Below are 24,897 nucleotides of genomic sequence, written 5' to 3'. Positions count from 1 at the left end.
TAACCTAACCTCATATGACCCCTGAGGAATTTGATATATTGAGTTGCATTATTCACACTCACTCTGTACGGCTCATAAGTCCCAAATAAAATTTCGAGTTCTCTGTGTTCTTGCATACCTGACGTCCTTGATGGCCGTCTTGTTTGAGAAGCTTCATTCTTAACAGCTTCTACACAAGATTACATTAAAATAAAGGTTCATTTGCTCCAAATGAGTAAAAAAAGCCTCAATTGTGAAACATGCTCATTCAATATGCAGAAAGAAAAAGACTCTAATACTATGCCCTAACTAAACGCTGTTATAAAACCACATTTGCTTATAGCTATCTCTTGTAAATCTGATGCAGTTGTGACAAGCAACAGGACATCCTGTCATGGTGAACCATGCTAAAACATGACAGTAACATGCAAAAATGTAAAAACACGCTAGCAACATGATAAAACATGTTAATCTAATAGAGTATATTAGAGTAAATCACACTAGCAACACCAAGTAACAATGATAACAAACTTAACTAATCTAGTAAAATCATTTTTACTTCTGTATTTACAGTTTTTAATAGGGGAAGCAACATATTGACATTATAATATCACATTTGCTATTTTTCACACAGTGAATGTACACAGTACATAAGAAATAAACTTAAATGTCCCAGTGATTGATTGGGGTTGGATGATATTAAAGATGAACAGCCTTTTTTTGTGTGTGTTTTTTGAGTGATGAATAACTGAAATTTGCATTCAGTTCCAGGAGCTAGAGCTGGAGAGGGAAACCTTGCTAGTAACCAATCGGAGTCTTGCAGAAGAGAGCCTGTCATGTCGCCCTCACCTTCAAAACGGCAAGCGGCAATTGGCTGCAAAGTACGAGGAACTGGCTAAACTGACCGCTGCCTGCAGGGAAAAGCAAAGCCGGCTTGGTGAGTAGAAGTTTAGGGTTTTTTTGTGAGTGATACTATGAATGTTAATTACACCAAGACTTTCTTATTTTCCTCATGATTCAATACACATTGTGCTGTTTGCTTCTTATATTAACTATATCTAGGGCTAGGCAATAATCCTTATCAATATTTATCAGAAAAAATAAGTTCATGATATTGATCGTCTCGGCTCGCTGAATGAGGAGACTCCACATGAATTTAATCTCTTCAGAGCTGATTGTTCACTTTATGATTTCATTTGATGGAAGCTACTTTCAAATACAGACTGAAACTCAAATATCTTTGTGACAAACCGCCAAAATAAAAGTTTGGTGTAATTTGAAGAATAATGACTAAAATCTATTACTATTGTATACAGTTCTCAAAGTAATAATAACAGCAATGATACAATTTATTAAAACATTACATTGAGTTATTATTATTACTATTTATTTTTTAAGGAATGTCATACAACTGAAATATTTTTATTTATGTTTTAATACAAATTCCATGTGCTGTAGTGCAGCACCTATTTTGTTGTTGTTGCAATTAATTCAGATTTTCATTTGAAAATATATTTTAATTTCAATCTTGATTAAAGTTTAATAAACTTCTTACATTACACACCATTTTAAATGGTTCGTTTAAATTATAAAACAATAGGGAAAAAACAAACATAGAATTTAGGGGAAAAAATAAAGTGGATTTCAAAGATTACTCGGTCACATTTTTTTAATTTAGAGTCAACTATTTTAAATTAAGTCACAACTAGTTAATTAAGAGAATTTGTCCCTATACTAAAGTGTTACCGATTACTTTTAAACAAACGAATTCTTTTCAAATTAGTGGTGGGCATAGATTATTTTTTTTAATCTAGATTAATCTCACTGTAATCTTGGAATTAATCTAGATTAATCTAGATTAAAATGGCTCATTTGAATTCTCCCGAAGGCATTCAAATTATGTTCAATAAGATGTACTTGTTAGTACTGATAGAGCTGTGCTGCACTCAAACATAGTAGTTTGACGACGACTCTTCCTCTGCGCTACATTGCTTGGCCCGGCATCTTCCGCATTAGCTAAGGGATGCTTTGCGTTTAGGTGGTACTTGAGATTGGAAGAACTCCTACAGGAAACTAATTCCGCATTGCACAAGTTGTAAACAACCTTACGCCTGTTTCACACATACTCCGTCTGCAGTGCGTATGCGTTGCATTTTTTTTTACGCACCCATGTTAACAGATTCCAGCATTACGCGGTTGTGGTCCGTCAGTGCGTTCCAGGAGCGGTGCGTCTGCAGCGCATGACAGCGCATTGTTTGCGGTAAAAATTAACATGGATTGACACGGAAATGCAGTAATTTCACAATAAATGTATACTAATTAAAGCCTACTGTTTTTCACACGCAAAACATGGGTTTTTGGCTAGGTTTAAGACAAGAAAAAGAGCACCTTTAGATAAATGAGGCAACATGATATAGGCCTATGCACTTTTATGGAAGCAGAAAAACAAAGTTCATTAAGAACCCTGCGATTGCTTGTAATAAAGATTTAAATGCAAAAGGCACAAGAGTCAACTGTTTCTGTCAGCGGTCTTTTAATTTTAAATATTTGCAATATCCCAACAAGAAAAGTAGGCTAATTCTTGTGTTTAAATGTTTTGCCACTTGCTTGAGCAGCTTATTATACAAACCTAGAAGTCAAATGCATGAATAATATGTTGTTTATATTTATTAAGTTTAAACTAATGTCTATGATTATGAAAGACTGTTACTGTTCTGTGATAAGAGGCACAATTTTATTTTATTTTTTAACATGGTTTGAAATATAGAATGATGAATAAATGTTGTGTTTGTGGACTAAACAGCCGCGGATCAGTAGCGGACTGCAAACGCGTCCTGTGTGAAAGCACAATGAGTCCGTGCTGCTTCTGCACCACACACACACGGACTGCATACGCACTGCAGATGGAGTATGTGTGAAACAGGCGTGAGTCTTGTCTAGGTTTTTTTTTTTGGGGAAGTTTGGTAATTTCACAGTAGGCATACACACAGGTTCGAAGACTCGTTCTCGCCCCCTACAGTGCAATTCGTCTAGGTATACATCTGCGCTAAACTATCACGGTGAAAGTCATCATAGCTTGCGTAGTATAGACCCAGCTCCCAACCCAACTTTGAGAATAGATTAACGGCGATATTTTTTTTATCCCCCGATAAGAGTCTCACGTTAACGCAGCACGTTAACGCCGATAACGGCCCACCACTATTTCAAATCTATTTAAAAAAAAAAAACATGCAAAATGCATTTACATCCACAATAATGGTATGAAATGAATATTGATATTGAACAATATATAATTTTGGGGGGGCTATATCACCCAGTCTAATCTATACCATAGTAGGCCTATATAATAGTTAGTTCCTCTATTCTGATTAGCAGGCAGCAAGGAAAAAGCAGGAAGTGGGAAAACCAAGAAAAGATCTGGAGTGGTTTGATTACAGAACTGCTTTAATCACATACTCTGGCCCACCCTGCCTTTTTTTTTTACCTCTACCTGCTTTTTGTGTTGCTTCTCTGGTTAGGTTGTGTTTAAAATGTGACCCAAAAGTATCGGGAGCGCATAATTCTGTGCTCCTCTCAGCTTAAAGCAATGTTAGACACATTAATTTAAGCATGTCGCTAATCTGATGACCGATATCTGATGATACGCCGGCTGTTGACTGAGCAGTTTAAGAATAGCATGGGGACACTGCTGTCGTGTTCTTCTGGAGGTAATATTTCAATATCACCAGGCAACATTGTTCCATAATAACACACCCTGATGTCCGGAGCTCCTCAATTATTCAGCGCGAGAATGGCTGACATGCTGACCTATGCTTGGATTGTTGATCCGTCCAGCTGCGATCTCCAACGCTGGATCAGCGTTACCTTCAGTCGCCCCCTTACCAGGGTGGAGTGTAGCGGTCAGGTCCCAAAGGGGTAGTCTGGGGCCACAAGGTCCCCACCTGGCTTCCCCACCTCTTTTCAACACCAGTCCAGGAATAACTGCCCTCATCTGGTTCAGACGTACTTAAGGTGCTCAGGTTACACTTCCCTAACAGTTCCTCATGGGTTCACAGGGACTTGTTTTTCTTTTCCTCTCAGCGTGGCCAGAATAAGAGAAATATTATTGTGTTCTTCTACAGTCTTCCTCTCTTGGCTGAATGCTCAGCATGATAGTTTCTCACGCCCCATCTTTTTTACTGGCCCACTGACATGGCATGACGATTATGAGCTTGTACAACAGAGAGAAATCAGTTCTTTTGTTATTGTTTTCTTTATTATTTTAGGCTTCAGAGTTCATAACGGTACATGGTCAGGATTTGAGCACTGAGTCCTTTCAATGGTTAAATAGTCACAGTATTCTAAATGTTTATTAAACCAAGGAAAATGAATTGGAGGAAAATAATTTTGACATGAGTTTTCCTTCAGTTTGTAAAAACAAACAAAAACATGTTTATAGTAAGGCACTTACATTGGAAGACTGTTGGGCAATTGTACTGGAGGTTTTAAAAGCAGATAAATTATTCAGTAAATATATGTGAACTTAGCCTTTCAAGGTTTGACTACTTTTCTAGATGGATGAACTTCTGGTTAAAGTGTTTCCTGTAGGTGGAATTTGTTCCAGGTAAACTGCTTTATAGATATATAGATATTCAAATTCCTTTCTGATTTGCTTTTACAGATATCATGCAGAAGTGAATAAGTTTAAAGGGTTATGACATGAAAGATCTCATGCAAACACACAAATCAAGCTAATACATCTGCTCTTTAAAATGACTGAAATATAATCTACTTGGTACATCTTGATATCTGACTCAAAGCACTTTTCTTAGTTCTCATTAAAGTGTTCATTCACGCAAAAATAGTGCCGTCAAACAATTAATCAATCCAAAATAAAAGTTTTGTTTGCATAATACATGTATGTGTACTGTTTATATTTATTATGTATATATAAACACACACACATAGAGTATATATTTTTAAATATTTACATGTATATACATTTATATATTTGTATTCTTATATTTTATATTATACATAAATCTAAACATAACATATTTTTCTTAAATATATACATGCACGTTTTTGTATTTATATATATACATAATAAATGTACACAGTACACACACACATATATTATGTAAATAAAAACTTTTATTTTGGATGCAATTAATCGCGATTAATTGTTTGAGGATGGCCATTGACCGTGGGCTAATGCTGTGTATTTAAAATTTTATGTTAATTGATTTTGTGTCCTGTTTTTATGCCCTGCAAACTTACATTTTGATTTTTTGTGATGTACTCTACATTGTTGATGCAAAAATTAGTATAATGATATCTAGTTGGTTAAAATAGATAAAAATAAATAAATAAATTTCAACATTTAATGAAAAGCATAAATATTTATACTTACAGCAAATATAAAGATACAGTACTACAAATAAAATTTGATCATTCTTTTGGTGGGCCGGTGAAAATGCTTGCTGCACAAGAACTACTGGCCCAACTTTGTCTGCAAGAAAAATTACTCTTTAACCTTGCTTCTCCATCATTTGCATTCTTAGTGCTGCTATGATCAACTGGAAACAATTTTTTTTGCCACATGATTTAACCATTAATTGTGGAAAGCAAATAGCTTTGTATAAAATAGCTTTGAATAAGACCTATAATGTGCTTATTTTACATAGAATTAAGCTGTTTTTGGACTAAGAAGAATGACAGAAGATTAATTAATTAAACCAAATGAGTTTAAGTACTTGCTGATGCTTAGTTTAAGCGTATTAAGTGTCTTGGAATGTGGGTGGACAGTGAAATACCTCACTCGAAAGTAGTGCAACTGTTTAGTTCGCTTCTCCGTGTGTTTAGGCCTAGTCAAAAATCAAGAATCTGTTGTGTATACAAATTTTTTTAGTTTGCTTAAATGAAGTGGCCCAGCTGGGATCTCAGTGGAAAATGTTGGAATGTCTCTGAAATTCTTGCTCCGCCATCGTTCTTGGCCTGTTCAGTGCACAACCTGCAGTGTGCATAAATGATTTAGGCATGTGGTGGCTATACAGACTACAAGATTAGCCAGTCCCATTAATTCATGTACGGTCAGGCCGTATATTTCTGCTGTAGCTCACAACATTAGCCAACCCTTTGTACTTTTGAGCCTGCATTTTAGCCCTTAGACTAAAGAGGCCGATATGAATTATTTGTTGAATTTTTGGCCCCTCCTCACCATTGTGCAGCCCATCTAATGATGCAGATCCATTTGAAAGGGCTTTTGTTTGAAACCCCACCTCCAGTGCTGAAAAAGAAAAGGCAGAGATTCATATGATAGTCAGGAAGTCTCAACTGCCGACCCACCCTTTCACCCGAGAGCCTGGCAGCGTCTGGGAACCAAAGTCTGAAGGAGATAGATGAAAAAAGTTGCTGGAGTGAAATGCCAGCAGGAAATTGAACTGTCATGAGCGGGCAGAGAGGAGGAGGAGGAGACGGTGGGGTTCCTTCGGTGCCCAACAGAGCAACAAAAGATCAGCGGAGATATCTGCTCGTCCGCTTACACGCTCTGACAGAGCTCGTACAGGAAGTTCCCATCTCCATGACCACATGGGCAAAGATCCACTCAAAAAACGCTGTTTCACAGGACAATTTTTTTCCTTCGCTCTCGCAGCTGCCGGCCAGTGACGGAAGAAGGGTGGAATGTTCACCTTCCTGTCACCATGTAGTGCACATGTACCAGTGCCTCCAGCTGCAGGCTAAAGCCGGATGGGTGGGAGAGATCGTTCCCCCAACCCCAAACATCTGATTCTCATTCTCTCAGAGCTAAAAGAAAGAATGAAAAACTGTTGGATTGCTCCATCAGCTGAGACCAGAGTTCTGGCTTGGAGGCTTGCGAGTTATTGCGTAATGCGCAGTGGCAGCAACAGAAGTTAGGAGAAGAATTTGGTTACCACTAGTTTCTTGGTGGGAATTCAGTCTAGCTTGATGATGCCACCATGTTGGGGGGTTTTGCTCCCACTTAGACTTTCCCATTTTGCTTGAGCATGACTCAAGATTATTTTAGTCTCCCGTTCCTTCTGTTCTTCCTCACATGTGGCCGACGGCACATTCTTGACCTGTAGTTTTTTTCTGGAGGGCGACGTGATGCTGGTATGCAATACCATCCATCCTGCTTCAAAAGCAAAGAGCACCGCGAGTGCCCTTTTATTGTTAACCTAGCGTGACGACACCGTTTACCCGAGGCCCGACCTGCTGACCTTTCACACACACTACAACCTATCATTGACATCTCAACACAGAACTTTCACCAAACTGGATGTCAAACGCTCCACCCTTTACAACAAAACCCCCTCCACCCCTCCGGAGGGGGGTCAGCCGTCATTGCGAGTGTGAAAAGGGCATCTTTGTCTCAAAGTGCCTGTAAATCACATGGCTAAGAGGCATGCTGGGGCAGCCGAAGAGGCCAGGGAACTTTGTGAGAGCGCACTGATGGAGGAGTTGGTAATTAACAGGATGTGAAGTCGCTCTGGCCCTCTCTCAGAGTTTGAATGCAGGGGGCAGTTATCAAAGCTGGATTAGGGCCATTGAGCTACCACACACGAGGCCTTAATCACTCAGTGGGAGAAAGGGGCCTCTCACAAGCTTTTGAAATCAATCTCCTGAGAATCCAATCCTTACTGGGAACTCCACGCCAAAAGCCCTTAGAAAAAATACACTTGATACATTATGTTGACATTTCTTTGTTTGACTCTTTCACATTGGCTTAAGCTCAGTGACATTGAAAGGGAGGGAAAACTTACTGCTCTGCTGAGTATTAGAAAAATATTTTCATAACCAATCTCACTAATAAGCATAAATTGTCTGTAATATGGTAGATTGTGCTCAAGTTCATTCGTAGTACTATGATATAAGTATTAGACAGTATTATAATATAGGACCGATCTGCTTCTTAATGATATATTTTATAGAACATGTTATTGTATCTGTTTTAGCATGGTAATATAGTTGGAAAGTTGAAAATAACTTTTCTATTTTAATGTATTTTTATTTATTCCTTTGATGGCCATGATGTGCTGCTTAATATTTTTTTTTTGAGGAAATCATGAAACATGATTCACAGAAACATTATTCACAGAAATCTTTTGAAACAGAAAAGCCTTTACTATCACTTTTAAACCGTTTTTAACAAATCCCTGAATAAAAATATTAATTTCTTTCAAAAAAGAAAAAAAAATGTACTGACCCCAAACTTGAATGGTATATATTGTTACAAAAGATTGCTATTCTGAATAAATGCTTTGCTTTTTACATTTATTCATCAAAGAAAATCCTGAAAAGTATCTCGGGTTCCAAAAAATATTAAGCAGCACAACTGTTTCCAACAATGATAATAAATCCGCATACTAGAATGATTTCTGAAGGATCACATGACACTGAAAACTGGAGTAATGGCTGCTGAAAATTCAGCTGTGCCATCATAAAAATTCAAATAGAAACCTGTTAGTTTAAATTGTAATTATATTGAACAATATAACTGTTTTTACTGTATTTTTGATCAAATAAATGCAGGCTTGACAAGCAGAAAACGTCTTACTGATCCCAAACTTTTGAACGGTAGTGTATATAAATTTTTAAATATATAAATTTTTTCTTACTATATTAACCACCACTATACTGGTTCAGTACTTTTTTGTTAGTGCCGATTTTTGTTATGAGTAATTTATGGGCATACACGATTGTTGAAAGAGATGTAATCATGTTGAGTCTGTTTTGAGCATGTTGCCATTAATTAGAAGAAAACACATGCTGACCTAGCTGCCAAGCATTTTAATTAAGCAGTAAGGTCTCCTCAGGCACCTGCATCCCTGCGTTTGGGCTTGTGTGGCATCCTCACATTGTCTGTTTTGACCTGAGGAAAACCCGAACAAAAGCCCTCAATGAGTGCATTCTTCAGAAGGGCGCTGGTGTGCTTTCCCCTCTAATTTTACATCAGAGGTTTACACTTTAACACAGAATTTTGCAGTGCAGAAGCATTAAAGATGTCAGTTCGCTGCTTTAATCAAGGAGAAGTGTGAATCATTTACTCCCTGATATTGTTCCAAACCTGTATGACTTTTTCTGGGGAAAGATCATCATCGATTTATGACTTCAGAAGTCTTGCAGAAGCCATATGGACAGCTTTTATGGTTCTTTTAGACATCTTCACTGTGAATTGTCATGCATTATGATATTTTTATGTAATTATCCTTTTGTGTTCCATGGAAAGAAATGACAGCAGACCAATTTTAGGACATTTATGTTGATTTTTGGCCTGAACTAATCTTTTACACGTGAATACGAGAGGATATGATGCGCAGGCTTTCGCACCGGGGTGCGTTAGTCGTCTGAAGTCATTCCTTTCATTCTGATGACAGGAAAGCAGCCGGTGGTATTTATCTGTAAAGACCACAAAAGAACACCCACCGTTCTGTTATTTTGACAGGAAGTGAGGGAGTGTGTGTAGCCTACACACGCTTGCAAAGTAGAGGGCTTTGCAATTTTTCCTGTGCATATGCTCACACATTAATCAAGTCTATTAAAACTAGTTTTGCCAAGAGTTCCATTAAATGAAGCCAATGTGATCTAAACCACATGGAATAAATACCAGATAATCACTTCTTCCAAATAGTTGCCACTCTTATACTTGTATACCGTCCATCATTGTGGAAGTACACACCAATTTCTTTATTGAAAGAGAAGGTGAGTTATAGAAAGTGAAAATATTCTTGAATGAATGATGGGAGGCTGATCACAGCAATGTGATGACACAGCAGCATTAGTTTGCGACGCAAACAAACTGTTTGCTAAAGTGTTACATTTCAAGGTGGCTTTACACTGACAGAAGTCCTTGTGTAAATAGCACTTTCCCTCCATACATATTAATGAGTCCAATCCATTGACATATGACTTGGGTTGACAGAGTGCATTGCGTTGAAAAATTGACTGGTCCAATGGGTCTTGCATGCTAAGTTCTTTTAGCTGCTCAGAAGAATGTGTTTTCTCATGTATTTGCAATGAACAATTAATCTTCAATCAATCATTCACCAGTGTGAGTCAGCTAATATCTCATGCTTAGAGGCATGCTCATGCATATTTTTCTGACATAATAATTAGGGTAATCACCTAGCTGGCAAGATAAAAATAATTAGTTTTCAGTTCACTTCAAAATGCTTTTGTGGCATGACAAAAATAGATTTATTGATTCTTAACCAATTTTGAGCAAGTGAAATCAAATTAGGTTAATTTGCATCCTTTGAAAGCTGCACTAACACCGCGATAACAAGAACAGGGTTTTTCTAGGTTATTGATAAGTCAGGAGCAGTGTTGTTATTGTAAACTAAAACTGAAGCTATTAAAAAGTGTTTTCAATAAAATTGAAATAAAACTGAGATAGAATATAAATATTAGATAAAATGCTTTAAAAAGCTTAAAAAACTTATTGCCTTGGCAAATAACTGAAAATAAGTTGAAGTACTAAAATCAACTAAAAATATAATAATAAAAGATAATTCAAAATATTAATAAATGCTGTAATATAAATGACAAAAGCACAGTACACACTTACTAAAACCTAAAAAAACAAACAAATTTGAACTGAAAATGTAATAAAAACCTACTTAAAAATATCAATAAATACTATAATAGTACTTCATTTTAATCACATGTGATTGGATATTATTTTGTCAATATACATGTAAAAAGTTAACATTGCAGACTACTGGAAGCATTGTACTGTTTTCTGGAATTCTGTCTTCATGATTTTGTTGTGTTGTTAGCTATTGTTTTCTTCACTAATAGCATTGTGTTGTGTATTATGTAATGCATAGCAGTGAATCATATCCATTGACATATGACTCAAATTGACATTGCATTGCATTGAAAATAATGCCTAGTCCAGTGGGCCTTGCATGCAAAATTTGTTTTGCTACTCAAGACTTGGAGTATCAAATGATTATCTATAATCCAACACTCACCATCTTCAGCTAATATGTCCAGATCAGAGACTCATGCATATCTTTGTATGTGTCTTTTGTAGGATAATTACCATGCCAGCAAGATGAATAATCCAAGATTTAATTAATTATAAAATGCTTTATTGCAAAGTCAGTAGTCTTTCTTCCTTGATATTTGGATCATCTCACTCCTGCTGGAGAACATGATCATCAAGTTTTGTTTAGCGCTTCAGTTTGAGTGATGCTGAAGGACAAACCTAATTTCTACAACATTCCAAAAATTCATTTTTAAATTTTTTTTTAATCAAGTTGTTACGCTAAAAAATAATATTTTTATTATTTAATTTTATTTTGGACTCTTGGACCATATTGTACGGTATTTTGTGATTATAAATAAGTGAGAATGTGAGTTTTTGTTGATGCTGACAGCTGATTTATTGATGTGGTTAATAGGGTTCCCTTGTCAAAAAATAAGCATAGTAATATACTTCAGATCTTAAAAGTATATTTAAAAAACTGTACTTGAATATAATATAATATTATTGAAATATAAAGTCACTTAATTGTACTTAAGAGAACACACTTTATTGTTTTTTAGCACAATTGAGTGCACACAAAGTATACTGTGTGTGGTAATAATGTCAGATTAAAATTTTTAAAGTACTTTTTTGATGTGTTGAGTAACATACTAAAGAACAGTAAAGTACTTGATTATTATTGCTATGTGCTGTTTAATATATTTAAAATTAATAAAGTTTAAATGTACTGAAATTACAAATGTGTAACTACAAGAAATTATGAATGCTTGTCAGTATTCAACAGTACACTTTAACCATATTTCAAAGACAATAGAAGTCATTATGAAATTGCATAAAAATAGTGGTCTACTGTAAGTTGGTACTCTAAAGTGCAGTCAATTGCATTTCATCTAAATTTAAAGGGGTTTTCCTTTCTCTTTGGAGTGTTAAAAGCTGTTCGTGAATAGATAAGATAGAAAAGACTTTGGTCTCAAACCCAAAGAGATATTCTTTATAAAAGTTAAGACTGGTCCATGCCCTCCTAAACGCCTCGTTTAAACACGCCCCCACATGTCTACGTCACTGTGTGGGAAGATTTGCATTACACCGCCCAAATGTTCACGCAAAGAAAGAAGGCGTAACTTTTTTATTTTTGCTGTAGCATTGTTGCTGCCGCCGCCGCCTTCTCGTGGAAGCGCTGTGTGTTTCGTTGTGAAAGCAAACTACTTTGTTTGGTCTTTCAAAAGAGGACACAACTAGAAATCAGTGGTTAAGTTGTATTTAGGACACTGTTCCAGAACAGTTCAACACAAATATTCAGATGTGTGCAACGCATTTTACGGAGGACAAGGACTGTTTCCTGAACCAGTAGCCTACACTGCCGGTGTTCTGACAAATAATGCTGACTCACAGTCTGTAAGTACGTTTTCTTATTTAAAGAATTTGCCACTGATGATTCAAACATGAGTTTTGAGCAGTGTAGAGTAACGCTTGTTGTTTGTCGTTTCTCCGAATCACAAATGCAGGCATGGTTAATGTTTACGCGGCATGATACGCAAAGCGTAAAAAGACAGTATAAGTTCATTATAATCCTTAATTATGTCCCCACTGGATGCAACAAATGTCTCGTTTGAAATGGGTTTTGTTGGTTTTGTCTTGTCGCACCGGGACACGGCATCACAGTATGGTAAGGGGTGTAACATTTCCGTCACACGCTTAAGGTATTCGGCCAATCACAAAGCAATGCATAGCTGACCAATCAGAGCACACCTCGCTTTTCAGACTAATGAGCTTTATAAAAATCGACGCGTTTCAGAAAGGCGGGGTATAGAGGAGCAACAATAATGTACAGTATGTGGAAAAGAATCAGTTTTTTTTTTTTACCTTAAACTAGGGCTGGATGATATGGCCAAAATTTATATCACAATTTTTTTCTTAATTTTCGGTCGATACATTATAATTCCGATATCGATATGAACACTATTAGAAAAAGCCTTGTAAAAACTGCCAAGAACGCCCACAACAGATGTCTGTGCATACAAACTTATGAAAAATTTATTTGCCAATTCTATGACACCTCATTTAAAACCATTATTATAATTTCTATTGTTTATATGATGTGTTTTTTTCTGGATTTTTTTGGATGGTATTCTGTCTCTATACATTAAAATAAAACTACCAAAAAAATTTACAGAACCTTAATTTCTTTGTAAGAAAAATCAGCAGGGGATCAAATAAATATTTTCCCCACTGTAATAGCAGTTAAGTCAGTTACATTCAGTTTGCAATTAAGTTTATTCTTTCAAATTACATAAAATGTACTTCTTTTTAACCAGAGTTATCCTGTGAGAAGAAACAGTTGACTTTTGGAGAATAAGAATATTTTTCATTTACAAATGCTAACAGGATGGTGAAGTCAGATCTCAAAAGACCTTTTGTTTGGAACAAAACGATTGTATGGACTCAATGAAATCAATTAGCATTATGTATTCATGGAGGGAGGACAGCGCTCGGCTCTGGTTATTGATCTCTGAAGTTCAGTCCAGGTGAAGGATGATTTTCTTTCTCTGATTGGCCATTCCGTTCATGCGCTTAACTGGTTTCATTTCTCAGTTCTTTTCTGCTATTGTTTCAATTTTCGTTTCACATGACCACTTCCAGAAGAGGACGGCGATCTGTCTTGTCACAACAATGAAAGTGTTGGGTCCTTAGCTTTATATCCATCATAACTGTGAGATCCCACAAGCCCCGGGTCATATCTCTGGCTCCAGTAGTTTCCTCGCCGTGAAGCGAGCGCCCTGCGGCCCATCTGCATGGTTTCTCCTCAGTATGTAGGTCACCCACAGCTGCTCCCCAAGTGTTTGTTTGGCTGTCTGTCACCTTCCATTACCGTTTCATGGCATGGGTTTCCAGGGTCATCTACATGGTGTGCCACTCCCCCTCGCTCACGCTGACATGCCTCAGCAGGCACACGGCCAGAACCTACAGAGACACACTAATGCATGTGACATAGTTGGCCTTTGATTATTCATGTTGTGAGAGTGGGGCATGTACGGGAAAATGAAAGGATTTGTTGTGAGTTATTGGCAAGGTGTGTGCCTGAATGTTGCCATCAATCCGTAGTAGTAACAATGAATTAAGGAGCATCATATATGAGTCTTGTTTCCATGAGAGAATCTCAAATAGATTAAGTCTGGAGATGCAGTAGCTCCTTGAATAGAAGCATGGTATTACCATGATTATTTAAACATGGTATTATGGTGATGACATGTTTTTGGTCACTACCATGATTATTATAATGTAATAACATGTAATTTCTTCACTACTAGCTACACTAAATAAAATTGCAGTCTGTTTCACATATCATTACATTGCTAATAGCAGGTGAAGTGAGATTATTCAGAAATATCTCTTTTAACAGTCATGAAATTGCTTTCTGTATCATTTTATCAAAGCCATTTAAAAATAAATCTTTTGATCCAATTATTTTAATGGTTTTATTTCTCCATATACTCTTCAAAAGTTTGGGGTCAGTATTTTTTTTTTTAATCAAAATATACAGTAAAACCATATATTATGTAAAATATTGTTACAATTTCAATAAACTGTTATCTTTTTAATTTAAAATTTTAAATCACATATTTAATATTTTAAACATAATTTATTCCTATGATTGGACATCTGGAAGAACAGCATTTATTTTAAATATATAAACTTTTGACCTCAACTCTATATATATATATATATATATAGTCACCTTGGAATTATAAGGTTATATATTAGTTCTTACCTGAATGGTCCACAGCTGTGTTATTTGTGTTTTTGAAAACTTTTGAACAGAATGGAGGTGTACATTTTTCTTATTTTGCCTAAATATCTTTTTTTTTTTCATTTAGTACTACCCTAAGATAGTTACATAGTTTCCCAGAAGACAAAATAAGTTAAATTTAGCCTGATCTTCAAATTCAAGAAGTTGTCACTTTTTCATATTTTATTTTTTTTATTTTTTTTAAATGTAAGTCTTTATTGACATTTTTGATCACTTTAATGCATCCTTTCTGAATAAAAGTTTTAATTTCTTAACAACTTTAAAAATCTCCAATAACCTTTTTGTTGTTTTTCATTGTAAAACATATTAACAAATTATTTACTTTAAAAGTACATGTATGTAATATTTTGTTAAATATAATAACTGATTTCATTCTACATTTTAAACTGATTAATACTTTATACTGCTGTAAATTCGTAAAAGTGCATACATTATCATCTTGAATAATTAATTTTCACACATTTTAAAATTAAATGACATACTGTACACTGAAAAAATTATACAATTCTTTTTTTTTAAGGTAAGTGGTTGCAAACAATTTATTTTAGCTGCATTTAATAAAAATAAAATATGTTCAAAGTTAGTCAACTAATTTTTTTTTTAATGTAGCTAAAATAAATTGATTGCAACCACTTACCTTAAAAAATTTAGTAAATTCAATTAATAATTTTTTTCAGTGTCATTTTCACTGTATAAATGGTAGTTTTTTTTTTTTTACCTTATTAAAATGAACTTTTTTTTCTAAGTGTTGGAGTACCATTTAAATGGTGGATAATCATACATTACCATTATAATTACCGGTTGATAGCTTCGTTTTACCATGACTCCCCAGTCATTTTCTCAGGGGCATTTCCATCCTGTAATGGAGGTTTGTTTAGGGAGCAGCTCTGGCTCATTGAAGCACAAATGCTGTCATTGCTGTGACCTGTCTGTGCCCTCGACGGCCACTAGCTCAGCTTTTCACATCCCCTGTGGACTCAACACATCTGCACATTAGCATAATTGCCAGTTGCCACAGCAACCCCAGCACAACACTAAGAGGGTCCGAGCCCCTCACTCTCATCAGTGGACATGAGCTAACAGAGCGTGATTGCATCCACCCTCACCCTCAGGGCCCTGCAATAACACTGTGAAGAGACCTGAGAGCAGCTTCAGTCCCGCACTTTACTCAAGACTCGAGCAGCGGAGCTTCTTCACAGCTGAACACACTCGCAATGTTTTCACACACTGTTGCGATGTTCTTTTGTCCTGTTGGCACACAGTCACCAGCCCCCAAGAGACCGCATTTCTGTTTGTGCAGCGGGACGCTATCAGCTGATGCTTTATTTTTATTTTTTTCATATATATAGTACTAATGTGCCATTTATTGCATCATGCACCTAAAAGACCTCAAAAGTAGTCGTAGCATGTTTCAATCTTCTGAGGACACGTGATAGCTTTATGTGAATAACAGACAGAAATGTACTCTTTTTTTCTTGAAATCATCCTCTCATACATAGTTCTCAAATCTCATGCACGCTTGTACGTTCAAACGTGTAACAGTTTCTGACAGACTGACAGCTTTGTGAGCGAGCTTTTAACTCGCTGCTCGCTTGATTCAGTCAGGAAGTTTTTAACTTGGTAACTGAGAGTGGGAATCAATCTATTCACACCAAAAACGATAACTATAACTATATGGCCATCCACACCATGGTACAAATGTTGTTTATTATAAACACTTTGCCGTTAGGCAATCTGTAAACTGCTTTAAATAGGCCTACTCAAGTTCTTTAAAGTCTGGATTCTGATTGGCTATGTTTTTATCATTCATCAGCTTACAAAAAACGTTCTGAAAGTGATTCCAACAAAATCGATCCTTTGTCGTTATCGTTATAGTTGTGTTGTAAACTTTGCTTTTTTTATATAATTAGAGTGATTATTTAGAGTTTGTAGTTACAGTTATCATCCTTAATAAGAATGTGCCTTTAGAGATTGGATATAATATAGAAATCTGAAACACAATATGATATTGCAGTTATTTAGGTTTTGTGTGTAGTTTCTTAAATCTGTCTTTTTCTGTTCTATTTCATTTGCATTAGACTTTCATTTGAATTGCTTTACACAATTATGTTCTTAATGCCTTTTGAGTTTGGATTTTCACATTCACATTTAAATTCACATTTATTTGTATAGTGCTATTTACGCTACATACGTTATGATTTTATCTGTTGTGTTTGACAGTGGTATTGTTTTGTTTATGTTTATGCCTAAATTAAGTTTACTGTTGTTCAGCACAAGCAACTCAAGCATGGCAATCTTCAGCTTTTACTATTAATTTGATTAAATGTGTTCTAGATTTTTTTTTCTTCTAAGCACAATGCATGTTCACACTTTGAATGCATGTGCACACTTTGAATGCATGTTCACACTTTGAATGCAAGTTCACACGTTGAATGCATGTTCACACTTTGAATGCATGTTCACACTTTAATTGCATGTTCACACTTTGAATGCATGTTCACACTTTGAATGCATGTTCACACTTTGAATGCATGTTCACACTTTGATTGGATGTTCACACTTTGAATGCATGTTCACACTTTGAATGCATGTTCACACTTTGAATACGTTCACACTTTGAATGCATGTTCACACTTTGAATGCATGTTCACACTTTGAATAAACTACTCTTCAGACTGATACAGACATTCGCTTGGCATCAAAAGTTGGGAATACACTACACTACTCACAAAAACTTGCTCCTCCTTGCTGAAAACATATGCATGCCATTAGTGCATCATTTTTATTGTAATAAAGAGTGATCTCTTTTCCACCTACTGTCTGAGAGTGAAAGTGCAGTTTCATTCATCCCGTATGCTGATTTTTTTTGCAGATTTTCTTATTGTTGTAAAAACCTATACTCCACTGATAATAACTCCAAGGTAAAATGTATAGCACAAAACATTTAACCCTACGCATATCAATAACAGCTCATTTTGATGAGTGAGTTATTAACTAATTGCGAACCACTCAACTCTTTGAGTGATTGAGCAATTTTGTGAATCTGCTTAACCATTTAACTTGAAACAGACTAAAAGAATCATTCTCTCACTCTATGTAACAGGTTATTTATTATCTACATATTTCTCTGTGCTGTCTTTCACAGTTTTTGCTGTAGACTCTGCAGCAGGGCAGCTGAAACACTGCAGAGGCACAGTAATATCTATAGAAATGAATTTTCGCTCCCATCTCTCATAGTGATGTTTAATGCGATTCTGAGGCAGTCGTGTTGAGAATTGAAACTGACTGAGATTAAATGTTTGTGGTTTTCCAGAGGCCTTCACGGAGAAGCACAGTCCTCAGACTGCCCACAATCTGCTCCAGGAGGAGGTCGCACGTGCTGAAGAACAGTCTGAGGTGATTTCAAAATCCTTTGCTGCTTTTATATATACAGAAACTCTTTGTGTGTCTTTTCTTCTCGGTCCCTACTCACCCTGTATCAAAAGACAACAAAAAAATGCGGGTAAACTTTTGACATGTTGTTTTTCTAGCAGTACTCTCGGGATGTTGTTTATTCAGACACACTGTTGAATGAACATGCCCTGCCAACTGAACCAGAACAAAGCAGAATGAAAGCCTGACAAAAGTGCAGAAAGTCTTTACACTACATGACACCATCCTTATTTACACTGAACCGGTTTATCTGAATGTGAGGGCGAAAATCCACTAACCTATGCATTACTTACAAAGATGGATCTGTGATCTAATCAATGATTTAAAGCATTGACAGCCCATGTGTCATAAATAAGAGATGAGGCAAACACATCAAAACTGATGTCATGTCTCCAGCACTGTGGTTTGTCCCAGAAGTGGAAAACCAGCACTCCTGACATTTCATGAAGAACATTTGACCAAACCTGGTGCTCGGGTGCATTTCCAGTTACTGTAGATATAGGTGTATAACCCAACCCCAATGGGTTTTTGTTTGTTTGTTTGTTTTTTGATACACAAGGCTTTTATGGCACTATAGTATGATACAGAAGAATATGGAACTCATACTTAAGAAGAAAAAGACACTACTTTTTTTTTTCAGAAGCCCAAACTAAGCAAAAATATTCAATTTGGCACGGTTGCTGATATCTATATGCTTAGTTTTATGATAATACATTGATAATTTAGAGATGTACAAATAAACAATCTTCAAAAGTCTGATGTATCCTGTAAATAAATCTTTGATATATTTTTGCCCACCATGCAAAAATTGTAGATCTAATTGCTTAATAATGGTACTCAAAAAGCTGCTTGATTTTGGGGTTTCTTTTGCATTTATAGCACAGGTGTAGGACAAGTTATGAAGTAATAGACTATACAAATTGTTCGATATGAATACAACAGTTGTTGTAACATCAGCCCTCATTGTCTGGGAAGCATGAAAATGGTTCCATCTGTTTAAATGGATATAATTAAATTTAAGCATGACGATGCCTGTTTTTCATCCATGTGCTCATGTTTCTTGTTAGCATTCATTACTAGTGATGGGAAGTCTTTCCACAAATCTTTTCTAATGAAAAGTGTGTTTGAATGAACTGTTAAACAAAAAAAAAACAAAAAAAAAAAAAAAAAAAACAAAAAATGACTTAGCAATTCATTGCATATTACATTACCATTCAAGTTTGAGGTCAATGCAATTTTTTTTTTTTTATGTTTTTGAAAGAAGTCTCTAAGGTTCACCAATTCTGCATTCAGCTGATCAAAAATACAGTAATATTGTGAAATATTATTACAATTTAAGATGACTATTTTCTGTTTTAATATGTTAAAGTGTAATTCATTCCTGTGATGCAAAGCTGAATTTTCAGCAGGCTTCAGGGTCACGTGATACTTCAGAAATAATTCTAATAGGCTGACTTGCTGCTCAAGAAACATTTCTTAATATTATCAATATGCAAACAGCTGTTGAAAACAGTTCTGCTTAATATTTCTGTGAAAACCAATGGAAGTTCAAAAGAACGGATTTCTTTAAAATAGAAGTCTTTGGTAACAATGTAAAAGTCCTTACTGTGGCTTCTGATCTGAATAAAATTAATAATTCCTTAAAAAAATCCTGCTGACCCCAAACATTCCCAAAAAACAATATGTAGGCACACATAGCTGTTTAATAATTTTTTGTGGAGGTTAAATTTTATTAGTAAGGGTGTTTATTGTAATTTCATGAAAAATTAGGTCAATGAATCAGTGAGCTATTGACTCTAGACTGTTTATTTATGAAACAATTGAATGGATTCAGAAAATATATGACTCAGAAGAATGATTTGTCCACCAACTGAACGTCACCATTCATTGCATAATGTGTTAGCATCACAGACTTTTCAACAAAGGGCTTAAAAGAGCTCAGCAGAACATGGGCCATTAGGACAAAAAACTCCTTACATGTCTTCTTTTGTTGTCTCAGCCGCCCTGCCCCATCCGTTCGGCTTTGTCTGATTGATCTACATAGGTTTATCCGTCCTCAGGCTGTAAACAAGCACTGTGTCTTCCACCCCACACAAGCCCGATCAATAGCTCTGTGACTTTGTCATTATGCCCCTGCCATCTAATTGATGATCTCACTCCATCATAAGTAAGCTGTACAGAGAGCCAGCCTTCAGCAGGAAGCGTGCCAGACAAAACATCAGTCCCGCACGTGTGTTTCTGAGCTGGATTAGGCCGTGAATTCCCACAGGACTTGCATATTCTATTAGTGCAACAGCGTCTGGAAAAGGGCCGATGGCAACTGTTCTTAGTCTGTTCTCATATGAAACAATAAAATTTTAATGATGTCTTGATTGAGAATTATAAAAAGCTTATAAACAGCAGGAGACCACATGAAACACGGTTCGAGTGCTCTGCTTCATCCATTAAGACAAATGGACCTTTAAAAATAAAATCTTTGAATGCATAACTTTGGATTCATGCAGTAGTAATTTTTGTGTTGATTACACAGGGAAACCCCACTGAGGTAAGCATTATTATTATTGCTTATGCTTGAGGGATTTGAACAAACCCTGGCTCAGTAGTATTAACTTGTCATGCAGTGTTTGTTGTGTTTGGAAAGGTGTGTTATGATGTTTTTGTCAATGATTTTTGCCAAACAGTTAAACGAGGGGAAAAACACAGACTTGCACTGAAAGAGGGACCCAAGCCATGTCTATAGACCAGAATATCACAGACTAAGTGGTGAGCTCTTTTGACATGAGCCAATAAAAACCACTGAGCAGCATTTTAGAACCCAATGTTATTTTAATATTATTTATTTATAGTATCATAGTATTATTATTATTATTATTATTATATTATCATTTTAAGTATTAGTAATTTTGTTTAAAAAAAAAAAATATATATATATATATATATATATATATATATATATATATATATATATAACTGATTTAATTAATATTATTATTATGATTATGATTATTATTATTATTATTTTAAATAATAATATTTTTATTGTTTTATAGCCCAGAACACCCTCATAACACCATAGCAACTATATAGCAACATATATAGCTACTTTTTTCTTTGGAAAAATTAACAAAATATTTTCTGAAAAGGCAAGAAATTAAAAGGAAGACTTACAAAATCAAGTATTTGTAGTCGTGATTCAGTGATTTTTATTATATATATATATATATACAAATAAGTGCTGTCAAACGATTAATCGCGATTAATCACATCCAAAATAAATGTTTTTGTTTACATAATATATGTGTATACTGTGTATATTTATTATGTATATATAAATACACAAACATGCCTGTATATATTTAAGAAAAATATTTCATGTTTATACATTTAAAATATTTATACATAATATCAGTTATATTAATATATACATGGAAATATTTTCAAAATATATACTGTATTTGTGTGTATAGTGTTTATTAATATTTTAATTAGCTTTTACTTTAATATTTTTTGATTTTGTTATAAGTTTTAGTAATTTTATTTTATTTTTTTACATTTTTTTATGATTTCAATTGATCTTTTTCAGTTTTAGTAAGTGTATTACTTAAACATTGTATTTCAGTTGCCAAATTTCTAATTTTTGCTTAAGATTTTCAGCTAATATTTACATATGTATATTGATTTTATGTTTTTGTTTTTTCAATTAATGAAAACTAATGAAATAGTTTTTGATTAACAATAACAGTAGTGGGTTAGAGTTGCTCATTGGTGGGAAGTTGTGGCCTAGTGGTTATAGAGTTTGACTCCTAACCCTAAGGTTGTGGGTTCAAGTCTCGGGTCGGCAATACCACGACTGAGGACCGAACCCCCAACTGCTCCCCAGGCGCCGCAGCATAAATGGCTGCCCACTGCTGCGGGTGTGTGTTCACGGTTGTGTGCACTTTGGATGGGTTAAATGCAAAACACAAATTCTGAGTATGGGTCACCATACTTGGCTGTATGTCATGTCACTTTTTTTTTTATTGTCTCACACTGATGTGTAGTTTGCCAGGGGAGGTGTCCTGAAAGTCTTTATTGTTCTGTCTGTGAGGACATTTAGGGGGTGGGTTTGTGCAGACAAGACTTATCAATTATTCAGTCCCCCATACTGAGACAGACAGAGTGTAGACACCTGCCCCTTCCAGCAGAGCCTTCCACAGACACTTCAGGGTCATGGTAAATTTATTGTATGAGTATTTGTGCAGACATCATCTTTGTCTGTTTGTTAAGTCCCACTGTGTTTTTGTCAAGTAACTAAAATGTTACTTAAAAATACATGTTAAAACATTAAAACAGTTTTTTTGTCACTTTTAGGCTGACCAGGCTAGAACATCAGCTACAGTAAACCAGGGATGAATAACTAAATAACTAATTAACTAAACAGGGCTGCACAATTAATCAAACTTGAAACTGAAACCATGATATAGATTAATGCAATTAGCATAACAATGGCTGCAATTTAATTAATTATGTAGTCTGCTGCGCTGCATGTTTCAAAGTGAAGCGCGGCACTGTGGTCTACATGCACACAGCTCATAATTTGGAGTAAATGCAGTCAACTCCATCTCTGCATGTGCTGTGAGTTTAACACACATTTTGGAACACAGTATTGTGTGTGCAAGGTTAATTTTATATAAACATTTACATATTTTCCAACTTTTTGTGGACAGAGGTTTACGGCATTTCACCAATATTCTAAAAAAAAAAAAACGTGAGGATTTTCAAAAACGATACAATTTTTGCATGAAATAAAATTATTATAATGATCTAATATTCATTTTTTTATTTTACAATTTCTGTCTATTTTTTACAATTTTGAGTTAAAACTATCATTAATAAAATAATAATAATAATAGTTGATATTTTTTGTTTTGTTTTGTTTTGTTTTGTTTTGTTTTTTGTTTTGTTTTGTTTTTTGTTTTGTTTTGTACAGCTGCATTGAGTTCCCAAAATGTAGTGTGATGTTTGAATGCAATGTGAAGTCACAATTAAAAAGAGGTTAGTTGTACAGCACTATATATGATTCATTTGAAAATAAAAACAATGCAATAAAATACTAAAAAATATTCAATATTTTATCTGTTTATTTGCATGTCATGTCACCATTAACCGATATCAGAGAACCTTGAACATGTAAATATGTTTTTAAATGATTGAAATATTCACTAAAATCTCAGTGGGTACTTCAAGTAAAGTATTACATCTGAGGGATTCAGCTGACCATCTTACACCTGCTAAGACCAGCAAACCACCTTAGGCTGGTCTAAGTTGTTTTTTTCTTCAGCAGGGTTTATTTAATGCAGAAATATTTCTTTAAATGATGTAATCAATTGGACTGCATGAGATTCCACCATCAATGTCATTTTGAAGGGTCATATAGAAATAACTGTTCTTTAAACATCTAGGTTTCGACGTTTGTCTTGGAAGACGATGAGTCAGAAAGAGGATGTTTGCGTCTGCGTCACACTTGTTATGAATCCGGCTTGACTTCCTGTCCTCTAATACCTGTTTATTTGTCATTTGACCTTCACAGGAGTTGCTGGAGAGGTTCATGGAGGGCCACGTGCCCCTGGAGGAATTCCTTGATTCTTTCCAAAGCCGCAGGAAGATGTACCATATCCGCCGCGCTCAAGCTGAGAAGCTCCAGGAGCTCAACAAAGCCGACAGGAAAGCGAAGAAACAGGAGGAGGAGCTGAAGAGGGAGGAGGAACATAAGGAGTCTCGGCCAAACGGCATCAGCGCACACGGCCCTCCCCGTGTCTTCCAGCTCCGATACGGTCTGACCCCGGCCATCCTGCTGCCGCTTTCCTCTTCCTCCGCTTCGGTCCTACCTCCTCTGGACTCCCGCTCAGGCCAGCCACAGGTCTCTGGGCCTTGCGCCCGTCACTCGTGCCCCGGGCCGCCCGTCGGCCTGAGAGTAATTGGACAGTTACCCGGGTGGCCGGTGAGACCGGTCCGATTGCAGCAGCTGTACAGGCCCAGTCCCCGTCAGCCCGAGCCTCCGTGTCGATAACATGAAAGACAAGTTGCGCAGAGACCACGTGAAGCCTTCATCGAGTCGATATATGATAATGATGCTGCCATGAAATCAAACCTTCATGTACCCAAAAAGGGAGGAGAGCGGAAAGCCATAAAGTATTTGTTAATGTCGCTTGTCGTTGTTGCTTGTTCGTTTCAATCGATCTGTTTGGTATTTGTGTGGGTTTAGTCGGGACGTGGCAGGAGTTTAGCTGCTGTTTGTTTGAGAAGGGAAGTGCCCTGTTTCTTGAGACACTGCTTTTTGACTGGAAGGTCTTTTGGGCCGCAGAGGGACTTGGAAAATGGCACCTTTTTGTAATGTTTATGGGTGTTCAATAAAGTCTAATCATGATGTTTATTTTAAACCTATATCTTGATGTTTCGTATTTTATTTTCTGTATTTTGTTTATTATCTTACTGTTATTTTACTGCCTGCACTGTTTCTTAATCCATATGTTTTTCTTTTTATAGCATAGAATCATTCTTAAAACAGCAAATTTACTTGAGATTCAAAAATGAGTTTTCACTTGTTTTGTGTATAAATCTTAGTAAATGTATTATTTTATTCATATTTTATTATTATAGATATATTCAGGTATTATTTATTATTATTATTGTTATCTATTAATGA

General features: G+C 35.6%; 1 protein-coding gene across 1 annotated transcript in view; it reads left to right on the top strand.

The window, feature by feature from the left end:
- The window catches only part of LOC109108563 (vacuolar protein sorting-associated protein 37D-like), a 36,981-nt gene extending 12,346 nt beyond the window's left edge, over positions 1-24,635 (top strand). The window contains exons 2-4 of the mRNA XM_042724929.1: positions 745-916; positions 18,094-18,176; positions 23,782-24,635. Of these exons, the coding sequence (XP_042580863.1) occupies positions 745-916; positions 18,094-18,176; positions 23,782-24,261 (735 nt within the window). The 3' untranslated portion in view covers positions 24,262-24,635. The remainder of the gene's footprint in view (positions 1-744; positions 917-18,093; positions 18,177-23,781) is intronic.
- Positions 24,636-24,897: the final 262 nt, after the last annotated feature.

This window comes from Cyprinus carpio, chromosome B5, assembly GCF_018340385.1.
Source record: "Cyprinus carpio isolate SPL01 chromosome B5, ASM1834038v1, whole genome shotgun sequence".
In the NCBI taxonomy this organism is placed as follows: Eukaryota; Metazoa; Chordata; class Actinopteri; order Cypriniformes; family Cyprinidae; genus Cyprinus; species Cyprinus carpio.
The sequence above is the reverse complement of the archived record's forward strand: the minus strand, read 5'-3'. Positions and strand labels throughout refer to the sequence as shown.